The following is a 22,223-nucleotide window of genomic DNA, read 5'->3' on the forward strand; positions in this document are numbered from 1 at the left end:
ACCTCTGTTTGACTTGAACATTACCCAATCAATACACTGTTCCAAAACAGTGTGGGAGTTTGATCCCTGTGATCTGATCCCACATCTACCCAATCATAATCAAGGATGGATGGAAGAACAGTATGATATCTTGCAACAGTGTTGTCTTCTTTATGAATGCGTCCACTGGACAGATCATGGCACAAGCCCTATCCATGTTAACTGAGAGTGTAAGGCCATACCAAGGGGAAACAACTCCCTTACTGCTTCAGATCTATATAATTTTTGGATCTTTTTTCTCCTTTATAACCAGTGCCTATGGGGAAGGGCCTTGTCGTGGCGGCACTGCTTGTACCAACGCTTCCCCCTTTTTATGGTCTCTTGTTGAACATGTGTGTCACTTGTGCACTTAAGGTGGAGAAAATGAAACCTGGGCTAACTTGCAAGCTCTCGACTTCTCCCTGCCATTCCCACTGAAAGACTCAAGAATTGTATCTTTTTCCTTACACTCTTCTTTTGAATCTTCTGTGTCTCACATGACTGAACCCACAGAGGAACAGATCAAAGCCAATAGACTGAATGGTTTTAAACTGATCCCAACTATCACCCTGCCTAGAAGGGACAATTTATGGGTAGAATAGCTAAGGCAAACAGTTGGCCATCTGCTATATTGATGCTCTATTTTTTGCTGCTTGACCCAGCCAAGTTCTTTCTCTTTTTTTGAGCTTGCTAATACCAAGTATAAGCAGGTTGGCTGTATGTCTTGTATTGTCCTTTTACCCACTCCACTGAATTCTGTGCTTGCTTTTTAGCTGATGCTTTCTGTGGTTTGTCTGTATGATTACTGTAGGATCTCAATTGCTTCTAAGCAATTTTGGAAGTTTTTGCTGAAGGGCAACCTAGAAATATTGGAGCTTCTCCCAGCAAACAGCAAAATTCCAGTTTGGAATTCCAATGATATTCTTCATCATGCTAGGCTATCTCAGGGGTAGGTAACATGGTGGCCCTCTGATATTTCAGACTACAACTTCCATCATGGCTAGTGGTCAGGGATTATGCAAGTTGTAGCTCATAATAGAATCTCAGTGAACAGGCAGCAGTAGGTTAGCTTTATATAGCATGGCTGCAGATACGCACAAGAACAAAACAGTCTCGTGGCATCCTGGGAGAAAACAGCCGCCATGACTCCAAAAGACTGTTCTTGACAGCTTCAAGGCCAGTAGTCTCCAAAGTATGGGCTGCGAGCACTGCTGGAGCACCTCATGAAAGAAGTTAAATAAAGGAATTCTCCTACAAAGCCAAGCAGAGAGGCATGGCTGCTTTTATGGCTTTGCACGGGTTATTTTCTAGCCTGGCCAATTCTGATATAAAGATGCTTTGGACCATAGTTCCCTTCAGCTCCAGGTAGCATGGTCAATGCTCAAATATTGTGGGAGCTGTAATCTAAAACATCTGGGGGACACTGGATAGCCTGCCTGTAATGTGGCAGAATTAGTCAATGCTGCCCATTGCATATTTGCAAGATGCACACTTCTTGGTTTGCCTCCTCCTGTTAAGAACCACATCTAGAATTAGCAACCCTTGAAGTGGACTTGAAAGTGTGTTATCTTTACTCTCATCCATTCTAAAAGTGCATTTGTGCTTCTATTCTTGTTTTGTATTCGCAGCAGTTTTTTGCTGATGTTTGGCTTTGTAAAGCAATTGTAAAAATCAAATAAAAGTAAAAATATATTTTTAAAAACCCTAACACTTTTGAGGTTTAAGGGTGAAATACAGTTCTATGATTAAATCTGGGCAGGAAATATTTCCTCTGATGACTGCAGTTTCAGAAACCCTTAACTTTCACAATGTGACCTTGGTGTTTCCTCACTGGGAAAAGCGTGTCACACATGTGATGGAGTAGATACACCCTGAATATTATAAATTTTAAATGATTTCTAGGAAATAAAAATTTCTACAATCTTGAGAAGCTTCATGTGGTCCAGTTCCTGTAGCATCTTCATTCATACCATGAGGATTCATACTGCTTATGCTCCCTCTTTCTTTAACCATTTGCCACATTTGCCAAGGGAATGAATAGATCCACAGGAGCAAGTCACTGACTTAGAGAGGCCACCCCCTCCCCCAAGGCTTAATTAGCATTAGAGGTTTCAAGAGCATCTGAATTAACATGCATGCACATCAAGGCATACAGTTCGTTTTACCGTGCAGAATCCGAATGCTTCGACACCCAGTTTTGAGAACCTGCTGTATTTAAGTTCAGACTGTTTGTCCATGATCACCCATGTCAGCTATTGCTTGCAGCCGCTTTCTAGGATCCTGAGCAGAAGTCTTTCACATACCTGCTATCTGATCAAAGTGACAGTCAAAATAGGTACCTTCTGCAAGCAAAGCATGTGCTCTGTCACTAAGCTTGGTTTCCTCCCTTTACGCTGGAAAAAAAATCACATGTTCACATTTCCCATCTGTGATAATTACAGCTTACTGCATGAATACCTAAAGTCATGTCCTTGTTGATACCAGAAAACTGTGTTCTCATCTGTAATTATCATTCTCATCCATTTATGCTATGCTATATATTGGATTTATTGAACTTGAAGGTTTAGGGCCAGATGTAGATAAATGGTTACAATACCTATAAAAATACTGACTTTAAGGTACATTTGTTTCTTACTGAAATATAAGTATGTTGTTATTACTTTTGCAAGTGCAGATTTATTTTAGAACATGGTCCTGTTTGCATCATAAAATATAGCAGAGAAACTTGCCTACACAAAGTGTTTGTATCTGGGCAGACAGCAGTGGTCACTTTCATATCAGTTAATTTTATTTGGAGCATGGTTGTTGTGTCTGTCTCATGTATATCTTCTCCTTCATAGAACAAGGTGGTACTTAACGATTCAGTGCATTCAACCCCTCCAAAATATCAGACATTTAAATGGTTTCTTTTTTTGCAATCTGGAGGTGGTGAAGGGAATGCTCAGAACTATTCTTTAAAAAGAGGAGCTGCCCCACAATCATACCATCTTACAAGGCCTAGAGCTGTGCAAGAACAAATGAATGTTTGATTAATTGGAATGAAGGGAAACAAAATGCAAATATATCGTCATGTATCGCTGTAAAATTCACTACTTACAAGCCATTTTCGAGCATGCCATTTGTTTACTGATGAGACTGCATGAAAAATAGTATTCCCCTCACACATGTCAAAATGTTGAAAAGGTGTATAACAAAACCGATGACTGACTTGAAGACAGATAAGCAAATAAGGGCATCAGACTTCCTATAATGTGGTCGTTGGGAATGGCTTGTCACAGCCCTGAGAACAAAAAATGTCATAATGAAAGAAGATGTGAGGGGAATTCCACACATTATAAGGCAATTGGGTTTGTCGCATGCACATTACTATTTACGATAGATTGCTCAGAAGTGTGCACACGTTCAGAGATGCTTACTTGAGGAACAATGACATGGCCAGAAGTGAGCTAGTTGCATCAAGCTTAAAATACATACTACTTTGCGAATTATATTAATTGGTGGATTGGATACACAATTCATTCTCTCATAGCAGCCCCCTGTTATTTTACAAGTGGCTTACACATCCCCAGTCTGCTCTATGAAGTACTGATTACTGCCCATAGAAAACAATTGGGAAAGCCAGAATTTTAGTTTAGCTGTACCAATAGTTTAGCTGTGATCAGGCTGTACCATTTCTGACCCAGTAGAGCAGGTAAGGATCAGAGATTTAGTCTGATCTATAAGATATTCATTTTCTAGAAATCAAACTGTTTCATATTATATCTTTTCAACCTAATGAATCATTCTTATGTACTCACTATGTACATATGTACTTATGTATTGATTAGAGGGATTGTATTCATAATTCATTTATTAAGGAAATGAATGACATTGGAAAATCTTCTGAGAAGTATACTGCTCTAAAAAGGGGATCCAGGTTGTTGATTTAGGGCAATGGGCTCGTGGTGACCCTTGGAAAATGGCCCCACCCCTGATCTAGAAATTAAAAGCATGATCAGTCCTGTGCCCAACTCCCACCCAAGCCAGGTCAACTCTTCTGAAGGTGTGGACCAACCATCCTACCATGGATGTCTTCTTCTACAAACCCTTTTGGTTAAATAGAGAGATCCCTACATAAAGTGTGACTACCAGTAGCACACAAGGCTTTTCATTATGGAACAGCTTGTGGACCAGCATCCGTGGTCTTGCCATAGTCGTCATGCAGAGAGATAAGGACATGGGACCAATGTTGACCTCTTTCCAAGATCAAAGAACTTAGCTTTCCAGGATGCCTACCTGAGCGTGGGAGAGAAAGAGCATTTCAGAATAGTACCTCTTTTGTTCTAAGACTGTTTCTCACTGCCACCAGAAAATCTCAGAAGACATTACAAGATCTGTGCACCTATAGACCTTTGTGGAAATAAGTATGAGTGAACATCCTTAAGCATGATCTTCATTTTCTTCCTTCATGATAAGGGGTGTACGCAGCCCAGTCAGGGAGCCATGGTCCTACTGAAGTGCCCCTCGCTTGGACCCTGGAAGAAAACAGTGCAGCCTGGCACTTTCATATGGCTTAGGGTTGCACTCGTTGACGCAGAAAGAGGCCATGCTGCAGTGACTCCCATGCCTCAAGTTACCAAAAAGAAGGACCCCCAAAATGCATCCCCTAACATTATCCAGCAAAGACAATTGCATCCTCTCCTTGTCCTTCTACTTCTACTTTTCTCCATATTTTTGGATTGAGAATTGTTCTTTTATTAACCCAACAGCAGCAAATGCAAAGAGCTCATTGCCATTCAAATTGCCCATTTGATGCTTTGAGTTTCCCTGATGTACATGCACATGGACATGTGTGCACACACAGACAGAGTAAGCAAGAAAGCCTGGCTTGAACATTAATGGTTAGCACTGGAATATCCTTTGTGAATGTCCCTGGCTATGCTGATCCATTCAGTGTCCTTCAGATGTCAACTTTTGAATCCTCAGGGAGATTTCCATGCCTGGTTTGTTTCCATCCCTCAGCTGCTTTCTTTAGTTGTGAGTAGAAAGTTTTATTTGTATTAAACAGTGATTAGCCATTAAAGAACAATAGCATAACCCTGTGAGGCTTTCATTTGGGGGTACCATTTTTGAAGGGCAGAAAGGTGTTCTGACTTCAACAGTCAAGGGATTCATAACAGCCTCTTGCTTGAACACCCCTGAATCCTTGAGCTGCTCCTTACAATTTTGCTGTTCTGCTTCCCAGCAAAAATAGTTCATCCTTCTAATGAAACAGATAATGCTGTCACCCTTTTCAGCTGAAATGTTTTCCTGTGTACTGGACCATAGAAGCCTTTTTGCTTCTACTGCCACCACAGATATAAATGAATTATTATATTGTCTTTTTTCACTTTTCTTGCACTTGTAAGTTTATGATTAGAGAATCTGCTGCTTTCCCTAACATCATTAAGTCTTGTAAATTACCCTTGGTTGTACATTTCAAAACATAGCTGATTTAAAAAACCAAATCAGAACAACTGATGACTCTCGAAGAATATTATCTCAACAGCACTTAAACAATTGAACATTTTAACATACTAAGATGTGTGATTTGATATACTCGGAGTCCTATTGATCCGGCCCTTGATATTTGCTGAGAGTAGATTAGAGTGAGCAAAGATTTATACAACAATGTGAAATATATTTTTGAAAAATCATGGGAACTAATGGTGCAATCCAGCTGGGATGCCTGGAACTCTCCAAATGTGGAGGCAAGCTGCACAGGCTGTGAGGAGTGTGGAGGCAATACTCATCTCCATGTTCCTCCCACTCCTACAAAATGTGAGCCAGTTCAGACAGCTGGAGCACTGGAAATCCAATTTTGCCTTCTTCCTACCTCCGAGAACATCCCCTGCACTCTTCTCTAAGGTTAGTCTTGTGACTCAGGGAAGCAGCTCTTGTGGTTCTTTCCATTACGGCTCCAAGAAGGGGAGAGGGACCTGAGCATGGATCCCCAACTATAAGGTTGGACGTTTTTCTAGCCTCAGACCTGGGAATCTGAACAACCTTATCACTGTCTAGGTGCTATCCGGAAGCCTTAGAACTGCTGTTTAAATTAATTTATTGGTCTTTAATAAAAACTCATCTTCTCAAAATGCATATATATTTTTAAAAAACTTACTTCTTAGACATACCTTGTTGCAAAAACATAACAAATTTTAATCATAGTTTAATTCATGGCTTAATTGTTACAACGTAAGAAAGCAGTGATCATGTCTGCTGTGATACGTTCAACATACTTATCGAGTTATCTATATAGGATGACAGGCATGGTATCTGCCTCCCATCTGAACCATCAGTGTTATTTTTTAGATTTTTTTTCTGTGTGGAAAAGGTCAACACGGCAGCTCACATTTCTGTTAAAACATTTTTAGGAGAATTTGAAGTGAGCATAAACATTGTTTCTCACTCACAAGAGAATACAATGAAGTGCCTAAGCTGCCTGATCTTGCATGCTAAGCAAGGTTGGGCCTGGTTGAAATCTGGATGGGAGACTTGAGTCCTGCATTGAGTCTGGCAGTTGGAACTGATGGCCTGCTAGGCTGTATGACTCTATGATTGTGAATGAAGGGCAACCTCCAACAGAACACATATGAATGCACCATATCAGGAAATCTACAAGAAACTTAAGCATTTCAACAGGAGTTTTGCAGTCCACTCTTTTCCCAGAAGCTACCTCTGTTTGAAGCACATTCCCCTCTTCCTTTCCATAAAATTTCTCATGCCAAAGGGATTGTTCATCTACCTACAAACATTTATTGGAAGTACACCTGGCTATTACCAGACATTTGGAGATGGCACTTCAGTAAAGTACTATGCTTCTAGGATTAGTTTTGAGTTTGATCAAGAAGAGAAAGCATGAGGTGACCTGCTCATGGTGGCTTGGGTCATGTTCTGTTTTGTTTTTCTTATTAGTTTTTATTATAGAATAATAATAGAATAAAAGCTATTAAGAACTAGGACTGATGTAGATGTCCCATCTGGGCATTTCTTTAATTTAGAGTTCCAACTATTAGTTGTATGGGGCTATGGGCATTTTTCATGCAAAACATTTTATCACTGCAGATAAAGAAGAAGTCGAGCTGTTATATGGCAAATGTACACATGCTATTATGATACTGTTTGTAAGGAAGTTGTGTGACAGTCATGGATACCTACAGTGACTTCAGCTTCAAAAATAGCATCCATAAAATTGATTATTTAGAGCTGGTAAAATAGTGGAAAGGGAACATTATGATACAATTACTCCTTTGGTCCAAATCTCACCTTATCCATAAATTTACTGGGTGGCCATGGGCAAGTGAATATGTGGTAGAATATACTGGTATAACTTATGTGGTACATACAGCAATTACTGAGATAGAGTATATGAGGAACTATTACTCCCTGAAATGCAATATTCATGTGCTATTATTAAATGAAAGTCTGTTTCCTCATCAGTTTCTCAAATCAGTTTAGAATCGTTAGCTATTTATGAAATGTCCCCAAAGGCCAGTTCGATCAACTGTGATTCATGCTAAAAGTATTTTAGAGGGAAAACCTGCTATTCTGAATAATTTTGTGCAATTCTTAACTGTAGCTTCTACCTGTGACTTGACCTATAACTGATTAGTTATTGACTATGAGAGCTATAAGAAATTATTCTTTAGTGTATGTAATTACTAAATGAATAACTAAATGTGTAAGGTTGAGAGGCTGTTAAAATATGGTCAGATATTCTTTTGCTTTTTAATTGTACTATGCCTGTGGATAGTGACCTCATTCAACCAGCCTGAAGGATTTCATTATTTAAATGATCAGAATTCCTGCTGGCTTAAGACCAAATATATAACTATCTCACATTGGCTCATGCGGTGTAAAGCTCAGAAACTGGAATCCAAGACTGATGCGTTGACAGAAATGTCCTATGATCAATATTGTTATCATGCAAATTGTGACTTACTCCTCCTCCATAGGCCCACATTTTTCCTAGGTCTTTCGGGATCAAATCCAGATAAGGAGGATGGAGTGTCTGGGGCCAGTAAAAATGCCCATGTTGTCATGATCTGGAATTGCAAACATCTGAATAGGTTGGGATGAAAGTCCATGGAATCCATCCCTCTAGCAATCATGGACTTCTTCTCATGTTCAGCCTGGGCTTTGAAACTGAGAGACAGCCTACAAATGCTGGCAGAATCAAGGTTTCACAACCAGCAACTTTCTGTTCTACATGCAGGGGCACAAACAAAGGCTGTTGGAAGAGGGAGTCTACTAGTTCAGGGGCCGTGTGTAGCTCAATTCCTGTGGCTCAGTTCACCCCATGAACACTGGGCATGCTCAGCAGTAACTTGGACTCACAGCTCTGACGAAGTGGACTGGTGTCCATGGAGCTGAGCTGAGCTGAGGGAATGTAATGGATTCTCACCCCAAATGGACTACTTCACCCCTTCCTACACCGGAGTCTTACTCTGTCGCTAAAAAAATTCTCCTGTGAGTTGACCCATGTCTGTTCATTACTCCTATCCATCATTGGCAGGATAGGTAGTTAAACATTAGAAGATTACCTCTGACACTGTTGGACTGAAAATGGTATGCTGCACTGCTAATGACTTGAGGTGTGGTGCTTGCAACCTTCTTTCCTGGCACCATTAAATTGCAGACCAGTAATGGAAAACGTCAACACAAGTTTTTAAAATAGTCTCTCCATTTTATACCTTTTTAAAGAGGCACCAGGAAACAGTGTGGCCTTGCAGAGTGGGAGGTGGGAAATGTACTGATTTGGGGCAGGATTATTTATATTTCAGTGTAGCTGCAGACTAGTTCCTCTTCCCTTCTGAAAAGGAGACACTTGGACTTGAGTAGAATATCAGGTTAGACAAGTTTTGTGAATACTTCCTTGGGAGGAAGGTACAGTTTGACACAAGTAAACAAATAAATGGGGTCAAAAACTTTCGTTCACACATCTTTTTGAAAGTTGCCATTTTAAGGAAAAAGCCAGTATCCTGGCAAACCATGAATATCACTTCTATTCAGCTGCACCAGCAAACCACTCAACTCATCCTATCCTCACCAAGGATGCCACATTCCAAAGCAGCTGCAGATTTTTCATCGCTGGGTTCCCCCCCCCCTTTTTTTTGCAGTTCCAAATGCAGAATAAAGACATAGCATCTCATGCTTTTCAGCACTGCTGTAGTGCAATTCACACTCCTCAAGTGAAGGAGAGTATCCCCACCCCAACAATTTACCCATATATTCCGCTTTTGATATTACAACAAATAGGCATGAGCCAATTCACGGGACAAATCCTCCAAAAATGCAGCTTTTGTGCTTTTAAAATCACCCTGTTTTATGTGATGCCTTCTATTTTATTCTAGGATCATCAAACCATTTTAAGAGCTTGGGCAGTTAAAGATTTTGCACCCAGTTGTCCTCTATATGTTCAGATCCTGAAGCCTGAAAATAAGTTTCACATCAAATTTGCAGGTAAGTCTGGATCTGGAATGCTGCTTCTCTTTGGAAACAGGGATGGGCAATGCAGCCTCCCCCACCCCCACATCCCCACAAGTAGAGCATGTGTAAAGCTACCAGGCTAACATTTTCCATGTACATATTAATTTTCTAGTGTAGAAACCAACATTATTTAATGGAGAGTGGATAATTAAAAATGTATGTCTCTTTGCAAATGTCATAGAAGCAAGGTAAATACAAGTTGGACCATATGCATATTTAGTGACAAGTTGCCCTTGCAGTGCCTACATTATTCCTAGCAGCAGGATTGGTTGAAAAAGCAGAATATAACCGATGAGGTTCAGCTTGGGCATGTAGCTTTCTGCTTTTTATACCTGTGTTGAGATAGTTGGGCCAGGAAACCAATGAAAAACCAGTATAGGTTTGAGATTTACGATGTATAAATGTATAGAATATTAGGAACATTCTGAAACAATATGATAAAATATAGATATACAGTGAAAGGTTTTCTTAGATTAATTTCATCACTTAGTGTTGCTGAATACAGCTTGCAGTCTACTTTTGGTCTCTGTGGCATGTTCACCCATAAGTGCAATCTGTCCAGGTTCTGCATGAAAATGTGCAGTTCGATGCATATATTCATATATTTACTTGAATATATATTCACATATTTTCTAGATAGATAGATAGATTCCAAAATAGATATTTTAGCTTGTTTTGATACTGTCTTGAGCAGAAAACTGCACTGGAACATTTTGCTGAATAACTTTGTTTTGTCGGCCCATTAATCCCATTAATTAAAGGTGCAGAACTGTTCAGTTCATAACACAATTAGAAAAAGATTGAATTACTGAAGCATCCCTGTTTGGAAGTTGATTTGGTTTAAGAATTAAAAAACAAAAACATATTTTACAGGATCAGACCAATGTCCATCTGGTGGCTCATTTTGTGTCCATCAGCAGCTATCTAGATGCCTTTGAAAATTCAGAAAAAGGACATGAAATTCCTGCTTTTGAGTCACACTTAGACATTTACAGATGGACATGCCAAACATTTTTGTCCTCCTTTGCAAAATCAATCCAAACTACTGCACATTGGGAGAATGAATTCCAATGTGCTGTGTGAAAACATCCTTTCCTTTGTCTGTTCTCAGCTGACTGCAAATAAACTTCAGTGGCTGTTTCCCCAGATCAAGTATCAGGAGAGGAGGGGATTTTTTTAAGTGCTCTTTTTGTGCTATTCATAAGTATGAACCTGTTCCACAATGCTTGCAGTCTTTCTATTCACAGGAAATCATTTTCATAACAGCTTGCCATCTGGGGAGTCCTTCCATTATTTTCTGAGTTTTACAAAGGACTCCAGGGACAGGAGAATGTAATTGAACACATACTTAGTTGACAAAACGAATGGACCACACTTATGGTCTCACAGGCATCTGCCTGAGCTGAGACCTAGTTGTGGTTTTTGTTCATTTGCAGTCTGGGGTTAAAGGATTGCTTGACCAGCCAAGCTAGTCTGAAAGGATATGGAGTTTCCTCTCACTGCAGATGCAACTTTTGGCCATGCTGACATGCTGTGTCATTGTCATCGTCTCAAGTTTCAGGAACTCCCCCAGTGAAGTTCTGAAAACAGACATTCACAATAAGAAACTGTTAAAATATGTGTTTTCTCACAAATGGCAGAGAAGTGGTTAAACCTGCATCTGGTCTTTGGACTTTTAGACTACAGATAGTTGCTTGTTTGATTGAATGCCCTACGTAGATACATACATGCATAAATAACTGCCCATGGGAACTGGTAAGTCAGATGGAAAGTTGGATTAGGACCCTCCTGCTGGCATAGTTTCTTCTCTGAGTATATAATGTTTTATGTGAGCCCCTACGTCTGCAATGGTAAAGTAAGCCTGACTCATTCCTTATTTAAATTTATACACCCATAACAAAATGCTACCAAAGTCGATTCCAGGAGTATTCCTTAATCTTTTCACTAAAGAACTGTTGACAAACTTTCTAGAAATCCTAGGTTTTCTAAGGCACAATTTGAGAAATTACTGATATATCAAGAGCCCCCTTAGTTCTCTTAAAAACAAACAAACAAGCCAAGCCAAGCCAAGCCAAGCCAAGCCAAGCCAAGCCAAGCCAAGCCAGAACCGAACCGAACTGAACCGAACCAAAAACAAAATGAGTCCCATGCACTTTAGGTTTTCCTGTAGGAAGATGCAACCCCTAGTACTCATTTTAACTGATCTTTTATGCATCAGATTTTTGATATTGTTTACATAGTATAGCATAAATATGCACACTGTTGTTTCTTCAAAGTAAGAATATGTGGAATGCTATTGATATAAATATATAGTTATGTTTGTATCACTGATAGGTGGAATACTTAGTGTTTTGACAATATTTGTTTCTAAGGAAAATATTTTGTTATGCTTGAGATTGACTTATGTATAGGATATAGTTTTGCAAACCACTTTGTTAAGCAAATGAACAGAGAAACCTGGCTGTTTTCCAAGGTTCTCGTTGTTCCGCCTCTTTTAGGAGCCCATACCTGCATCTAATGAACACCCACTGTGAATAATTAAGACACTTATAAACTGGATTTAGATGCAAGAATTTAACAATCAGGTGACTCATTCCTGGGACCCATGTAGATGCATTGTTTCTCAGCCACCTCAAAACTTAAGTCAAGTTGTATCAAACCTCATTGGAAATAACCATAAAGTATCTGTACATTCATATTATTAAATTGTTCTGTCCCTGTGAATAGCTCTGTTTACCATTTTTCAAGACCCACAAGATGATGGTGACTTCCATACAGAATACAGAGATATTTGAGAGCCAGTGTGGTGTCATTGTTAAGAGTATGGGACTGGGATTCAGGTGATCTGACTTTCAGTCCCCCTCAGCCATGGAGTCAACTGGGTGACTTTGGGCCAGTCACAGACTTTCAGCCCAACCTACCGCATGGGATGTTGTTGTGGTAATAAGATTGAAAGCAGGAGAAGGAAAGTTATGTAAGCTGCTTTGAGTTAATTGGGGGAAAGTGGGATATAGATCTAATAAATAAATGCATAACTATACCCCCCCCCCCTTAGACAACTTTCTATCTACAGTAGTGGCAGGCTATGCAAAAATAATAGTTCTGCAAGTTCATTCACCTCGTCAAACCACTCCTGTCAGTGGATCTTGGAAGGTCAGGGGCCTTCATGGGAACACTTGATTCATCTAAGATACCCAGCATGCACTGACAGGTCTCCTGCTACTACGCAATGCCACCAGAGATGATCAAATCCAATACCAAACAGTGGAATGCAGTCTATGGCATGACTGGAAAGCAACTAATGACCTACCTGCAGCCTACACGAGTACCCCATTAAGTCACAAACTGAGCTGAAGTCCGAGATTGTCCCAGCTCCCCAAACGACACCTTTGAAGCAACATTTCCTACTGCAATATGATGTCCATCTTAACAAAGGCAAAACATTTACATTCCAACCCAAGTCTCACCTCAGTTCCATTTCACTTAATAGGAAAGCAGGTTAAAGAGATGGAGGTCTAGTCTCTCAAGGTAGCTGCAAAGCAGGTGTGGGGAGCAGAGACTCGGGTTTCAAAAAGACCGGCTTTCTTAAAATCACCCCATGCGTCATGGCAGTGCTGGGATTTCAAGCATGGATTTGCTATTTGTAAACACACATTCTTATCTACTCTACTTGTTACAGTTTGCTATATTAGTTCTCATTATTTCAAAGAAGCCTAATTGCAAGGAGCCTGACAAGCTGCTGCTGCTGCATATATGAAGATTCTGCCCAAAGATAATAAAGGCAAGGGCATACAGCCTGCATAAAAACCCAAACCAATACATGAGTAAAGGAAGAGTCCAATGCCACACAGAGTGCTTTGATTTCCCATCGCACAGGGAAGTCCCATAAAGGAGGCCGCTTGCACATGAGGAGGAGAATGAATGGGTTAGATCAGGGACTTTTTGCCAATCACTCTCCTTCTGTGCTGTGGTGAATGGCATTGACCTGCAGAATGTATGAGGACAGCCCCTGTGGACAATCCACAGGACTGACACTGTGGATAACTAACATGGTGACCTCGATGGAAGTTCTCACTGCACAGTAAGCTCCAGCATGACACTCAGTCAGCACGCAGGATTGAGACTCCTGGGAGTGTGTTGGGGAATGGCAGGGCTGGGTGAAGCAAATGTAGGTGGCAGAATTTCCGAACGTCTGTGTAGGCTGCACTTATCACTGGACACCATATTCAGAATCCACCCCTGTGGTAGAGCGATGTGGCGAACGCAGAGCCTGACAACATGAGATTGCGTTCTTACATGTGGGGAGAAGCACAGGTTCATTCAGCAGCCCACAAGACTCAGCTGTGCTGTTCCTTCTCATTATATCATGGACTGCCTGCCACTCAGTACTAAAGGCCCTCTGTCACTTCCAATTCACTTCTCTTTCTGCTTTCTGTTCTGACTCATTTCTCTTCATTTCCTACAATTTATCTCTCCATTCCCATTCATTTCTCCTAGCCCTAGCCAAATTAATTTCATTTCTCCCTGAATTTTCTGTTCCTGTTCATTTTCATTATTTCCCCCTCCTTTTCCTTTTGTCTCATCTCTAGCCTTATTTCTCTTGTCCTTCTGCATTAAAAAGGTTTGACATTATCACAATATTTTAAATTAAATATACCTATTCTGTTTCTAAAATACGAATGCCTACTCTAAAGTTAAAAATTAATATCAATCTAAATGCTGTCTCAAAGTGAATGAAGCCTACAATTTTCCAATAGCCTTGTTTACTTATTTTAAAGCTACATAAAAATTTAATGAAATGATTGCAGCTCTACCCTATCAGCTCTACCCAGTCAAATCATGTCACTGAATTATTTCAAGCAATGGGTCATTTCAACCCCCCTGGATAAAGCACCAATGAGGCAGAGAAAGTTTGTTGCATGGATTCCTGAAACTAAGGGCAAAGAGACCATTAAGGATATTAGACTACAACTGTGGAAGCAGCCATCTTGCCAGGAAGCACCACAGAGAATTTCTGCCTAGTGTAACCTGCTTGTTGAACTCACAGACTGCCAGAAGTGAAGTAAGAAACAAAACAATCCTGATACACAGGATCAGTTGAAAGCATTTTGAGGTGTACTCATATGCAAGAATGTTTAGCCTTCCACCCAGAGGAGGCTAATGCTACTAATTACGTACGTACATACGTACGTACATACGTATGTATGTATGTATGAATGTATATAGTATATGACAGTAAGCTAAGCAGGGTCAGGCCTGGGCAGAAGTGGGATGGGTGACTTGAGTGTATGAGTCTATTGCTGTCAACTGCCTAGAGAGCTTTGGCTATAGGCAGTATAAAAATGTAATAATAATAATAATAATAATAATAATAATAATAATAATAATAATATATACATATATATACTATAGATCCACCATTTTACTGGGCTTCCTCTTCCATTTTTGTTGAAGATGATCAATCTGTCATTTAGTGTCTTTTTTATGATGGGGGGTTGTATTTGCATTTTTCTGCTTTTGTATATTCTGTTAACCAACTGCAGGATGATGCTGTGGTGGAGATGCACAAAACTGGATTTTGTTCCAGTTTGTCATGATTTAAAATTTAAAGTTTAATACCAGACTTTTCTTATTCAAAAAAAGACAAATGTGTGAATGGCTGTAAAGCATGGAAGAGACTGGACAAGGGTGATGTCATGAAATCGTCTGAGCTTCCATGATGGAGATATCATGAGTACACACCTTTTGTGGGCCACTTGATCAGCTGGCTGCAGGCCCATGCGAAGGCCTGTCACATGGTGTTCCCACATGGTGGCTTTGGCAGCACCTGGCAGAGGTGGGAGACACAATACCTCATGGTTCCAGTCCATGACGGTGAGCCTGACTCTACATCGAAAGTGAAGTGAGAAAAGCCCGCTGCTGGATGCCAGTTTGTTCAGTGCCTGCATGTCAGAGGCAGTGCACAGATCCTCTTCTGAATGGACAAGACTTGTATAAATGGGGGAGAAATAGAAAGAGAAACAATGACGGAATGAAGGGATATGTCTCAACTTCATGAGCACTGGCAACAGAAGGGGCTGCCAGGGCTTACTGTGACCCTGGAGTTCCAGCAGCCCAAGACTTACCTGTCCTCTCGAACTGGCAATGCGCCCAAGCAGAATTCAACTCAGTCCAGTCTGCACCTCATCAGCACAGCTACAACCATTAGCACTCAGAAAACAGTCCGGATAAAGCACTAGGTAGACACCTTCCAAGACTGAACAAGGGGGTTCTCTTCTCAGTCACTGCACCTGTAAGAAGCTGGCTCACCTGACGCCAGGACCTGTGGTGTAAGACCTGGGAGATAGAGTGAGAATGAGGAATGCAAAAGAAAGAAACATTTACCTGCTATTTGCCCACATCTCCCGTCAAACAAAGCGAGGTGATGCAGATCATCTGCAGAAGTGCTTTTTTGAGAGCTCAAAGGATTTATGTTCTTGCCACTGAATAGGAAACATGTACGATCTAAAGTTCATGTGTATACTGGCAGAATAAGTGTAAAATTTAAAAAAAAAAAACTCTTTGGCAGACTGTAGGTAGCCTTTTTTCCTCCAAAAAAAAAAGCTACTGAGTAAAACATTTAACACAGACCAGGTCACAGCTGAAAATAGTCAACTTACTCTGAAAGGGAAAAAAATATTAATATTCATGCATTGGACTGCAGTTGTAGAACATGTTAAAAATAATGTGCAAGATAGTACTTCAATTTCCCTTTTTTGGTGTTGCTTGTGAAAACAATCAGAATAAATGCTTATTATTTTTCACAAAAGTGATCATGTTTATCATAATAGGGCTGTAGCATATCTCTTAATGCTATTATCAGACTCATTTGGTAAAGTTTATGCTAGCATTGTTAGATATACGTATAAATCTGGGTGCCAATGCTTGCGTAGACTGCTTTACCATTCTGGCCTTACAGAAATATCGACATGGGCTTCACACAATTAAGCCTTTCTTCATTATTCTCCTGGCTGGTGACTGTGCAGGTGTGACTGTGCCATCATGGGTATAATCAACACAGGTAAAATTGATGTATCATCCAATGCAAAATCCAATTGATGTATCATCCAACCATGATTTTCAATGGAACCAGTTCACACTCTCCGCTGGGTATTCTCTAGTCCTGAAAGATCAAATGATGGACTTGTGAACTGATTTGCACTTGAAGAGCCTGATGGGCTGGATGTAGTAGAGGATTAGCTGAAGAAAAACAAAAAAGCATGCACACCAAAATACAGTTTGGAGACCTTTCATCTAAGCTTTCAACTTTCCTCCAATGCGTTTGTGGCTACTGCACAATGCTACTTTTATTTAAAACATTATTTAGTTTTTGTTCAAAGCAGGAGTGGGTTTAGCACTGGTAATTTCTCTTTAAAGAGTGTGTATACACTCCATCTCTCTGTCTCTTTCTCTTTGAGGGTCACCAGGCTGATAACTTACCTTTGCTATTGCATTTTCGTGAAATGATCTTTATTTTTACATGTAAGGCAAGGCATAGAAGATAAAGCTGATTTATTTCTTTATTCTTAGAAAAATGAATTTAGCAGTGTGAACAACTGAACAACATAACAAGTTGTTTGCCTCAGCCTTTGGAAATGTCCATTTTATTTTTAAGATTAACAGTTTGGCTGATGTATGACTTCCTAGTAACAGAAATAGTTTTCCAAGAGCTGCATGTTTGCTCTCCATTGTATTATCTTTTTGCCACAGCTCTGGCAATCCCTACTGCAGAAGTCTGTATTTCAAAGCTTGGTTTCACAGCTTTACTGCAAATCTGATTTTTATGCTTGTGCTTTTCAGTAACATCATCCCCTGCTAATCGAAGTAGTAAAAATAACTCCTCCTGATTTCATTTAAAGGGCCCAACTCTGACCAGATCAGTGTGGAATCATTAAGTGTCTGCCTGCGCTCATGGTTCAGGCACAATCATAACTCTCTTTTATCTGCTGGATAAGACATCTGTGAAAATGAAAAACCTCATCTAAATGGATGTTGGTAACCCTGGGTGTCTTTATTTTGCAAAGGAGCAGTTGACATAGGTGCCTTCTGTCCCTGCAAGCAGTCCCAGTCCATGAATGCGTCTGTGTGGAACAAAAGAAGTATGAAGTAGACGGTAGTGATTGCATTGCTGGTGTGTGGAGCTCTCTTGCCAAGAGATTGTGGCAGTTTGCATGCAGGGTAACATTTGCTGTTGTTGTGTGGCAACCACAATCATCTCCAATTTATCTTGACCCTATGAATAAAAGTCCTCCAAAATTCCATGACAGCCCTGTTCAACTCTTATAAATATAATACTTACAAAATCTTTATAAGTTAGTTAGTTCTACTGTCCTTCTTTGCCCCAGCTATGAGGTGAGAGTTTTAGGCTATGGAAAAAAAGCATGCTTTCATCATTTATATTCTTTCCGGCACCAGGTTAAAACCTTTTTATTTAATTGCTATTTTAAAAATTAATATTTTATTGTTAACAGTCACTTTTTGTTTTTATATAATTTTATGGAATTTGTTATTGTTTTATTGTTTTTGATTGTACATGCTGTGAGCCGTCCCGAGATGCCAAGGCATGTGGTGATGGCATATAAAAGTTTTTAATAAATAAATAAATGATGAAAAGCATTAAGAACCTCTTCTTTCCCTGCTAGAATCAATTCTGGAATATTTCACTGTGTCCTTTCAGTGCTTTTGAAAGTGAGCTACTTTTTGTATGATTCGGCAAATGATCTCATTTGGTCTACAATAATCCATAGCTGTCCCATCTTACCAAATATACAAGTCCCCCATTTTCAAGTAAGCCAGCCTGGTGCCCTCCAAATGTTTTAAATCACAATTCCATGAATTCCTGGCTCTTGAATGTGATGGGAGTTGAAGTCCAAACATTTGGAGATTGGGGAAGGCAAGCAAATATTCAGCAAAGAAGAAAACATAGAACAATGCTAAGTAGCAACAAACAACTTGCAAAATATATTTTTAATGTTTTTATTGTTTTCTTAACATAAGTAGAATATGGAAAATGAAGGACACACACATGAGAGAGAGAGAGAGAGAGAGAGAGAGAGAGAGAGAGAGAGAGAGAGAAATTTCTGAGGAATTTTGAACAAATATAACTGATAGATTCAAGCTCACAAATTTCAAAGAGACCAGAAATGTCTATCTGTCATTCAATACTCTATGGAAGCTCAGAAAAAGGGAACTTATTGTTCTGTATACTGACAAATTTTCCAATCACTTCAAATCAATTATAAATCATCAACAAGCTTCGTTTTACATCATATTAATTATACTGGGTATAATAAAATTTCCATTTGTCATTAAATTCTTCAATCAGTCCTCTGTTTACATAATTAGTTAATTTTGCCATTACAGCATACTCTGCCAACTTTTTTTTCCAGTCTTCCTTTGTTGGGCATACTGGTGTTTTCCATTTAAAAACAATTATAATTCTTGCTGCAGTTGTCATATTTTTTAAAATAACGCTGACATATTCCTTGAAAAAGTCTTGGAATTATGTTCTTAGGATTCATAGGAAACTTAGTTTTAAAAGTGTTTTTTAATTATTCCCACATGTATCAATTTCCAGAATCTTTTAAATGTTTCACAAGTCCATTACATGTCCCATCTACCCTGTTGCAATTCCAACATTTCCCATTGTAGTTCTTATCTATTTTTTCCTATATCATTTGGAGTAATATACCATAAAAAAATCTTATACCAATTTTATCTTAGTGCTTGGCTACCTGTGAATTTAACATCTTTCTTCCATAAAACTTCCCATTGACAAGGTGATATTTTTTTCTCCAAGATTTTCATTCCGAATTGTCATACATTTCTTGTCTTGCTGTTTTTCAGTGTCATGCTGAAGTAGCCGCTTATAAAGTTTTCCTAATAAATGATCATTTTGTTGGGAAAGCAGCTTTTCAAAATCTGTCAAATCTCTTACCATACCTTTCCCTGATTGTATTTCCCCTTTCAATCTTGAAACCAATTGGTGGTAAACAAACCATTCCTTATTTTTCCTTCATCTTTCAGTTGTTGCCAAGATTTGCCTCATGCTTGTTGGTCAATCATAACCCCATAGGTTATAAAATCAAGTATTTTCCATATGCTGCGAGGGAACATCAGAGAGTAGATTGGAGGATTAATTCTTTCTCTCATGGAATACCAAATTTTTATTAGGCTGTCCCTTAATGCATGAGTATTATTTGATATTGAGGTCTTTCACTCTGATCCATAAGAAATTGTGCATTCCGGCCTCAAGATCTGCTATTTCTAACTTCATTAGCCTGTCATTAGCATTTATAATCCAATCTGCAATCCAAGTCAGGCCAGCTGTGTAATGATATAGCTTTAAATTAGGTACTGCAAGTCCTCCTCTCTCCTTTTCATCCTGAAGAGTTTTAAATCAAATCCTCATCTTTTTGGAATTCCTAATAGAAGCATTTAGTTGTCTTTGCCACTCTTGGATAATTTTTCTTGGTGTAGAAATTGGTATGCTCTGAAACAAAAATTTCAATTTGGGTACTATGTTCACTTTTATAAAGGAAATTCATCCCAACCATGATACTTTTAATTTGGTCCATCTTTGTAGATCTTTTTGGCTCTTCATCCACATTATTTGGTAATTATCTTGAAATAATGTATCATTTTTTCCTGTTACATTTATCATTAAATATTTAACTGGGTTTGAATTAATTTTACCCCGGGTTTGAATTGATTTTAATTAATTAATTTAATTTAATTTAATTGAACTCTTTTTTATACTTTCCTCGTCCTGTTTTTTCTCTTTTCTTTCTTTCTTTCTTTCTTTCTTTCTTTCTTTCTTTCTTTCATTCATTCATTCATTCATTCTTTCTTTTTGCAAACTTTAATGTATATATTATTTCCTTATTAATCTTATAGCCTGAATAGAGTCCAAATTTTTCAGCTGGTCTATTATATATTGAATAGACTGATGTTGATTTAGAATGGTGAAGACTATATAATCAGCATAACGTTTCATTTTATATTCTTCCCCATCTGCTTTTAAGACTTCAATTTTTGGGTCTAGTCTCGCTTTTTTTTTTTTTTTGTTAAAATTTCCTGTCTAAACATTGAAGCATTTTCATTAAGAAGGGCCAGGTCATGTTACCAAAAGCTTTCTCTACATCTAAAGGATAAATGCAGCTTTCTTCTTGACCAATTCAATTGAATCAATTGCAAAATGAATATTATCTTTTATAAATCTTTTTGGAACAAATCCAGTCTGGTCTGTATGAATCTGTTTGAAATGAAAATAATGAAATACCAAACAGTTTGGTAAGAATTGCCTTCTTTATGTATCATTGTTATATGGAGTTCCTTCCATGTTGGCAGTAGTTCCTCTTCTCAAAGTCTGAATGTATTGAGACTCTTAATTCTCTGAAGCTCATTTTGCTTCCTTTGAACCCCTCAGGAAAAATGTGCACTTTTCATGCGTGCAACTCTTCCCAATTGGAAATCCACTTTTCCCTCAGCCAGAATGTTAATTCCCACTTATGACCCACCATCACCAAAATAAATTAATAAATAAAGTGTTTTTCTGCATGGGTTTAAGCATGAAAATCTGGAATTTGGAGGTATTTGAACAAATGAATATTTTTTTTGCAGTGTTTGGGAAATCTGAAGGATTAAATTCCTCCTCATGTTCACTCTCAGGATTGCAAATGGAATGTAATTTGCAGACATAAACATAATTCTCAGTAAGTAGTAGCAAAGTAATGCAAAGTTCTCAGGAAGATCCTGTCTCTTCTAAGTTTCAAAGCCTTTCTGACTTTTGGGTTAGATAAAGGGCTAATCAATAGTTCTGCTCTGGGAATTCAATGCCTTGCTGAACTTGGATCTCTGGCAATTTTGTCTTTCTCAAGATGCACTCTTCTATCTGGATTTTGTTCACTGGAGTAATATCTTTTCCCCAGTACCTGTGCAATAGTCTTTTCTTTCCAGCTAGCTCTCCATTCAACCTTTGCCTGGAGCCTTGTGTGTTGTGAGCCTCACTGGGGTGAAACAGAAAGTGACTGAAAAGCTATCCAGTGTTCCCTTTCTTCTGCCATATCCACATATCACTCCAGTACCCACATGAAAGCTTATTGCAAAAGTGAATGTTCCATTTATGTCATTGCATAACGTGGACACTGTGTATTTCTATTTTATGCACCTGGTACAATAGGACAAGTGTCTCCTATCATCCCAAATTGGTAAAAACATGGTTTTCTCTCAGATATCTCTCCCGAGTTGTGTGTCTTTCTTATCTATGTGTCTAAATGCATGCTTTGCTGAATGGATCCAACAGTAGAGATTATTTGTTTCTGGGTCATATCTATGTTCCTATCACATTTTGCCAGCATCAATCCCCTTTCTTTAAAAAAAAAAAGAATTGCGATAATACTGATAATACCATTCAAGGTAACTGAGTATCTCCTTCCATGAGCTTTTCCTCATCTGTCAATTTAGATAATGCCCTGTATCAATTTTCATAACTGGGGCACATGGTACAACAAGGTAAGCAGGGCAAAATCAAAGCTCCATACACCATATAAAAAGAAATACAAAAACACTGGCACCATCATGACCTGGTGCTCAAAGATGGCAACTCAGAGTTGAGCATGATGCTTCTCTATAATGCTCAGTGTAGAGCAGTTTTCTGG

General features: G+C 38.9%; 1 protein-coding gene across 3 annotated transcripts in view; it reads left to right on the forward strand.

The window, feature by feature from the left end:
* Positions 1-22,223, forward strand: part of KCNT2 (potassium sodium-activated channel subfamily T member 2) — a 231,858-nt gene that overhangs the window by 151,964 nt on the left and 57,671 nt on the right. For all 3 annotated transcript variants that reach the window (XM_044439322.1, XM_044439323.1, XM_044439324.1), the window contains exon 13: positions 9,390-9,498. In XM_044439322.1, coding sequence (XP_044295257.1) covers positions 9,390-9,498 — 109 coding nt within the window. The remainder of the gene's footprint in view (positions 1-9,389; positions 9,499-22,223) is intronic.

This window comes from Varanus komodoensis, unplaced genomic scaffold (assembly GCF_004798865.1).
Source record: "Varanus komodoensis strain SLA01 unplaced genomic scaffold, ASM479886v1 scaffold34_1, whole genome shotgun sequence".
Lineage (NCBI taxonomy): Eukaryota > Metazoa > Chordata > Lepidosauria > Squamata > Varanidae > Varanus > Varanus komodoensis.